Here is a 7,604-nt window from a genome sequence, read left to right as displayed (position 1 = left end):
ACATTAGCACAGAATATATATATAGTGTATCATAGGAAACACAACACTGTCTCCAGAAGAACTTAACTGGACAATTCCTCAAAATGCCACAAGTTCAATTACAATGTTTTCTTTTCCTTCATTACATCCAGTTACAATGGTTTTAAAAATCTTGCCTTCTCCAATATTTGCACAAGGTAATTGTGGTGTGGTTAAGGTTAGCCAATGTGGTAATGGCAAATTAGATTAGTTTAGTGAACACTTAAATTTAGAGAAAGATCATGGAAATGTTTAATAAAAAGTCAAATGTTAATTGCAGATCTGTGACTGAAGCCAACCTCCACACCCTTACTCTCCATCTCGCTACAAAGAGGACACACTACTTCCTGCATTAGGAATTGAAATTGTAATTGGAGTTAAATTGTGGAATTGCCTACTGTGGATGTAATTCCTAAAGATTCAAGGCAACAGATAAAGTCAAGTAATTTGACATGGTTGGTCATTAGCTAGAACTTCCTGCTATTTTCTGCTGGCGGTAACCTCCCCCAGTGATGCGGACAGGAGGAGCTACGAGGTTAGCTTCATGAGCCGCTTACAACCACAGGATCAGGACCTTGGAGAGCACTTCTAGAGACATACAGACCTGCATGCTGACATTTCAGTATAATATAAGTGAACGGAATCTCATTTGTAGTTTTCAGTTTGGGTTGACTGACCCTTTAAACACTGATATCATAGCAAATACAAAGATGTCTCTGCTGACGTAATACAAATTATAATCAAACTCCAGCAAAGCAGAATAATTTGAATTGTAAGCAAATGCATTTATTTCATTGACAACCTTAGTATACAATTAAATGACTTCAGTGTGATTTATATGAAGATGAAATGGTGGGAAAACTGAGATAAGGTTGATTTAGCCTCAGGAAATACTTGCATGTTTTAATTCTTGCAGAGGGAGACGGAATGAGGCAGAATAAGCAGTTTGTGCTGTAATCACCACAGATGGGTCATTATCAACATACGAGAGTCTGACAACCAGTGTTTTTATATTCAGCACACATGATCAGAACACATGATGCAACATGCGTTATGTGCAAACATTTGTCTAAAGAAGACATGAAAATCTTTAAACCAAATGTGTGACATTAATTCTATAATCTTAACTTGTTATAGCCTATAGATATTTTTCCTTGTGGTAAAATGAATCACCTTTTGATGCACAATCTGCCCATTTTATTCCCTCATGGCAGCATCCTCTGCTGTGAACTAGAAAGCAGCCAGCTGTTGTGGTAGTCTGTGGCCATTTGTGTATCCCTTTGTGCTACTAAGTGCTCATCAGCAATCACCATAACCTCCGATCATTAGACACAGAGAGCTGCAGGGCCGGTATCAAAGAGATGAACTTCCAGCCTTGTTGTTTCCACCAGTTACGATGATTCCTGTCGTGTTAGACACTCTGGATGCTTGTTGGGACAGAATTATACTGTTAAACATGATGTCTCTCTCTCTGTTTTTTTTTTTTTGTTTGTTTTTTTAAGCAAAACATTTAAATATTCATGATCCAGGGCAGGCTGTATGTTTCACCTTACAGGTGATTCTCCAGCTTGCCCTCAGCTGGTCTGTTGCATATAATAAATGCACAGCCATCATATTATCCTGTAGGATGTGAGACCAGCTGTAAAATGCATGCAGATAGAGACGTGTTGTGTAAAAATCTCATGTTCCTATGAGAGCTGTGGAATTTTTATTGCTGTTCAATAAGTCATAGAATCTGCTATCTCTGACATTGCACTTAATTGAGAACATATTAATATGTTCCAATTACCAGAAGCCCCTGTTGAGACCTTTAACGATTGGATCTAAACAGGTTCATCATAGATAAAATAAGTCTGTTTCATTTGCAAAATTAAGCGATTTACTTTCCCTGAAGGGAGGTTGGGTGATAAAATCTGCATCAGAAAGGGGGAAAAAAGCTATGAGGAATAGCTTCTCAGAGGATGTGTCTGTGAGAGGAGAAATAAAAGAGCAGCAGAACAAAATGACTGTGTTACTGACTGCTTTAATTATAGCAGCCCATATGGTGGAAAATAACAAATATGGAGAAAGACAGCGGCAACATTACCCTCCATCTCTCAGTCTGGATCCTCAGCTCCTCCCCCTTGCGTGCGGGGCTTCATTTGATCAAATCCTTCAACTTGGACCACTTAGGCTCAGTGCACTTTTTACAACACTGCATTTGGGCAACGCCACAACTTGCGCAGCAGTTCCTTCTTCCACAGCCGAGCGGCAATTTACACCCCGAAGAGGCAGAGAAAAGAGTGGGGGGAAAAGGACTTCTTGCATCCACAGCATCCTGCTCTGCCGCCAGTAATGGAGAGGGAGGTCATATTTTGCCTAAAGTGGCACAGTGTGCTTTGCTTTTTGCTTTTGATGATGGTCTGTTTATTTCAAGCCGCTAAAGCTGAGATAACTTGCAGGTCATGCCAGCCTGGAAATAAGTGGCGTGCGCAGGAATTACTGCTGAAATTTGACACACATGAATCCGCAACAGGATTAAAAGGAGAAGTTTTTGGACATGAGGACGGGGCAGGGAGATCCGGGGCTGCAGGTGCCGAAACTCCGCGGCTCCGTTGCGCAGCTGGGTCCGCTGAATGCGCTCCAGATCGGGCGGAATACACTGAGCAGAGGCTGGAACGGAATACTGACAACCTGGGCGCAAAAGATGAAATCGGAGGAGAAGGCGAGTTTGCAAAGATGAAAGTTTCTCATGTCAAAATGAGTGGTCAGGACCAGACTAGTGATGATGCAGGTCGTGCCTCTGCCACCCGGTACAGAAGGCGCGCCAGAAGGAACAGTGATGATAGTAAAGTCAGATCCCCCGGTTCAGCTCAGAGTCAAGACCCGGGAGAGAGCATCAGCTCGGCGGCTGGACGCAGAGTGACGCGCTCTGAATTGCGTTGGAGCGGAGAAGAGCGGAGAGCCGCCGGCAAGCAGGAGGAGCTAAAACTTAACAGTTCTACATTCGCCTTGACTGGAGATTCATCTCACAACCAGGCTATGGTGCACTGGTCCGGCCAGAACAGCAGTGTAAGTGATTTATGTCCACTTTAAGCATTAAGGCCATATGCGCGAATCCACAGTGGAGGGACATGTGCGCTTGAATTAGCCGTCAGGTGGACGCACAGTCCGCCAGAGAAAGGAGCCAAAGCTCTGTCTGACGAGCCGCTTAAGATGAATGAATGTATGTGTGTGTGTGTGTGTGTGTGTGTGTGTGTGTGTGTGTGTGTGTGTGTGTGTGTGTGTGTGTGTGTGTGTGAGAGAGAGAGAGAGAGAGAGAGAGAGAGTCCAAATAAGAGGTACAAGAAGCTCACAAACTCCCACCTCTTTAATTTAATTGCCATCTTCAAGTTATCAGCTGAAACTGCAGCTTGTCAGCTGTCTTTAATTAAACATTTCTCACATCTGTTTACAGTAAAGCACATAGTTAATACTTCACTAAAATCTGAGTGTATTTTAGTACAGAAAACCAATGTCTATGGTGTTATTCAATAATATCAACTGAGATTAGAGAAAGTACAATACGTTGTCGACATATTAAAGTTAGGCCTATGCAACAATGGTCTGGTTTTATGAGTTAGTTATAAGGGGGGGGGGATCATGAGCTGCCTCAGTTTGAGAGCAGCTGAATTGATGTGGGGATAAAGCTGTTCATGTTGAGCATGGTGCATCTCTGACCAGAGGGCAGGATTTTCAAGTAGCGCTGTAGGTTGTGAGAGAGGTTAAGCAATTTCAGCCGTGTCCTTCCTTTTCTGAAGCCAGCTTTCCTGAGCCACAGGCCCCAAGCGCCTGCAAAGTTTTGAGCTGAGAGAGGCCGCTCTTCTCAGCCTCTGTGCTTGTTGAGTTCAGATATTTTCATGTCATAGCAGGAATGAGACAGTCAAGGTTTTGTCAGTGAAGTTGTTCCCCATGAGGGAGGGAGGATATTTTCATGTTCTCCAGCCTCTGCAGCAGATAATAAGTTGCTCAATCATTTGCTCTGTATGTTGTGCTCAATATGAAGGTTGAGCACATTTCCAAATCAGATGACCAGCAGCAGCCGCACCAGGACTGGGTGTTGAACCTAAATACAATCTTAGGTATCGACTTGTCTGTAGCACCAAGTATTTAGCACTGTCATGGACAAAAAGCTGACATCGAATGTGAGATTTGTAGTCTTTCATCAACATTTCAGATTTGATGTTTGGGAACATTGATTTCATTTGAAAATTAAAAAAAAAAAAAAAGTTTTGTAGGAAAATCAGGTTCATATTTCCCAGAAATGAAATGTGTTGCAGAAGGCACTGTAGGATGCAATCAAGATCATTTTATTATAAATTAAACTACTGATTTTTTTTATTCATCAATTAATCACTTAGTCTATTAAATGTCAAAAACAATGAACAAATGCTTATCACAATTTCTCAGAGCCCAAGGTGATATTTTAATGTAGCATTTTTTTGTCCATCCAAGAGTCTAAAATCCAAAGATATTCAGTTTACAATGATGTAAAACAGAAAAGTCACCAATCCCTATTGGAGCCAGAGTACGTTTGGCATTTGTGCTTGAAAAATGACTAATTGATAAATCAGATTGTTTCAATTATAAATTGTTGTTCAGGTATCAACTGATACTGGAACTCAGCTCAGTATTAGTACACTAGTGTTGATAATTTTCAAATGATGTAGCCCTAAGCTGCACATGCATGGCCAAGGTTTTCTTTTAATGATTATCCACAGCACAATGTCAGCATTACCTACTTATGTGGGTGTTTTCACATTAGCGATGGGTGCTGCTTTTGTTCAGGTAAAAGATTAAATCAAACGTGTTCTTCATATGAAGTCGGCTCTTACAGGCACATGTGCAACGTGGGGTCACGCTCCTGGAATTTATTATACTTGTGCCAACAAAAACCCAACATGAGAAAAAAAGAGTAAAGTCGGTATTAGAATCCAACCAATGATGTCTAAAAATGTCATATGCCCGATTACTCAAAAAAACGTCCACTCAGTTTTGCAGAAATCTCTATGTGACTCCCTATGTCTCTGTGGAGTGTGTGCATATCTACCTATACACTGTGGCTGGCAGTGCCTATGGAAGTGTCATCCATAGTGCAACACATTTTATCACTTGTTTTACCAGCTGCCTTTTTATGCAGCATTTTTGTTCCTTATTTATGGACAACAAATTCTGGATGTAAAAGCAGAAAAAAAGCAGATGCTAATGCTTTGTCTTGTGCTGAATCTGAGCATGAATCAGAATACAAACAGGCTTTATGTTGTATCCCAAGTGATAATCTAAGCCTAAATGCATTTTTAGATTACTGCTTTAAACTTTAATTAACATGGGAAGAAGGAAAGTCTTTAGGCAGCTTAAGCAAAAAAAAAAAAGCACTGGAGCACAGTTCAAATGTATTCATTTGCTGCAAGGACTGATATCTCAACATGACTGCTTCTCTTTCAGAGTTTAAATATAATTAGCATGGACTGAGAATCGAAGGCAATACAACATAATAATCTTTTTTTTTTTACTCAAAATCTGCAGTCCTGTAAAAAAAAAAAAAAGTGCAAGTGTTTGTCCTCAAACTTCCATTCTTCCGTGAGTCGATGTCCCGACTGTTCCACAACTGCACAGCTCGGTGTTACACCCACACCACTTAGCCCTGTCTGTAACAAAACCAATTACAGTCAAACACGTATCACCAGCTCCCATGCCCTCCACTCGCTTCTGACTGAAATTCCATCCGATGCCTCAGGTGTTTCAGTGGGCTTGACAAACTACTGTAGCTCATGACAAAAAGTGACCTTACACCAGAGGCAAGAGGGGAAAAAGTCCTGAAAATATCAGAAACGCTTAAGAGGATTTTCTCCATTTTTCGTTGTTCTTTTTGCTTTTCTGCTTCTGCCAATTTGTGTTTACCCTTAAAACGAAGCAGTCATCACTATTTTGTTTGATTTTGTGATGTGAATAGATGCTACTTGTGTAACTATGAAAAATTTGCCCCTATTCTTTCAGTTGGTGCGAACGACTTACTCAAGACACGCAAGAATAGAGGGTCCCACATTAAATATGTAGAGTTGTTGCTATAAGCAGGAACAGACATCTTCGGTCTTTACAGTCGGAGCCGCTGTATAAATAAACAGATGAGTCAACAGCATGCCACGGAGCTAAAGTGAAAGGGATATAGATAAGGTCTCCACTGCTCTTAATATTTAACCTGTAAGGCATTTACATAGCTTGTCTTTTAACCATCCCACATTACTGGAAGCCTGGATGTCAGATTGGATTAACTTAGATTGAAATATGAGCAGCACTGTAAAAAAAAAAATAAATAAAAAAAAAGTGTGTTGTGTTTACATGCTGTTCCTTTTAGCCATGAAGGTTCTGAGTTCACTTTGGGCAAAGTTTACACTGTAAGACCACAAACTGAGCATGACCCAAGTTTTTAAAAACTGACTTACCTGTGAAGAAAATGTGACCCTTGGTTACACTTTATTTTATTTATTTTTATTTATTTATTTATTTTTTTACCAAACTGTATTGTTAAATGTATTCCAGGAATTCCTTTGTCTCTGCCTGCATCAGTTAGTGATTTCCCTACATTTTCCAGAAAGACATTTGACAGCTCTCAGAGAACTGGAGTGAATATTTTGCGTTCAGCTGTGTAGGTGGACAGCATCTTATTCAAAACCAGGACTGTCAAATGGTAGATTTTTAAATCGCTTTAATATTTATCCAGAAATATCTGTCGCTTAAGTCACTGTAATAGTTATCCAACAATATCCATTGTTAATTTCAAGTAACTGAATATTTTATGACATTAAACTCAAAAACATACACTCTCACTGTGCTTTACACTACCAACATTTATTTATAACTGCAAGGAACACTGCAAACTAAAGAGAACCTCAATAGAATCAAAATAATAAAAATAAAAAAGACTTAATTGCACAAAAACAGGTTACTATGTATTGTCTGCTATTTTCATTATGTGCCTAAAAAAGTTGCTTTAAATACACATGAACCAACTTGAATAACTGTAATACTTGACATTTCATATAGAGGCTTTACTGTGCAAAAAAAATTGCAAATATGTAACATTATTTTGTTGTTTCATGGCATTACATTACTTTCTGGGTAGGTTAGCAAAATGAGCTTTTCTGCTAATCTAGCTATCTATGTAATGTGTGAGGGACTTTCTTTTCCTGAGCCTCCAAGGCAGTACTTCCTCTCTGGATCTCCAACAAGTTCATTACCTGGTAAAAGAAAAATACAGCTGCCCTAAAATTAAACCCAAATTGTGATAAACTGTAGTTTTCCTTAAACCGCATCATGTACTAAAAGGAGTCTAGCATGATTAAAAGGAATTTAAGATTATTATAGCTTCATTTCTTTAAAGCCACTATGTGTAGAAATCTATGTGATATAATTTCTCAGTTTATTTTGATGCCATAAGTGTAGATAAAATTAAAAATTCTGCTAAAATTTGGTGCAGTGGATATATTGTTTTCAGACCTTTATTCTCAGTGTTATTATTGTGTAATGCTGTCTGCCACAATGTCTTTTTTGACAGTACCAACAAAGTC

At 39.5% G+C, this 7,604-nt stretch overlaps 1 protein-coding gene across 5 annotated transcripts in view; it reads left to right on the top strand.

The window, feature by feature from the left end:
* Positions 1-2,089: 2,089 nt before the first annotated feature.
* sorcs1 (sortilin-related VPS10 domain containing receptor 1) overlaps positions 2,090-7,604 on the top strand; it is a 180,735-nt gene continuing 175,220 nt past the window's right edge. For all 5 annotated transcript variants that reach the window (XR_010927839.1, XR_010927838.1, XM_067584388.1 and 2 more), the window contains exon 1: positions 2,090-3,069. Coding sequence is in view for 3 of the 5 variants with exons in the window: in XM_067584388.1 (XP_067440489.1) it covers positions 2,353-3,069 (717 nt within the window). In the remaining 2 variants the exon portion in view is untranslated. The remainder of the gene's footprint in view (positions 3,070-7,604) is intronic.

This window comes from Thunnus thynnus, chromosome 3, assembly GCF_963924715.1.
Source record: "Thunnus thynnus chromosome 3, fThuThy2.1, whole genome shotgun sequence".
Lineage (NCBI taxonomy): Eukaryota > Metazoa > Chordata > Actinopteri > Scombriformes > Scombridae > Thunnus > Thunnus thynnus.
This window is presented reverse-complemented; position numbering and strand designations above follow the sequence as displayed.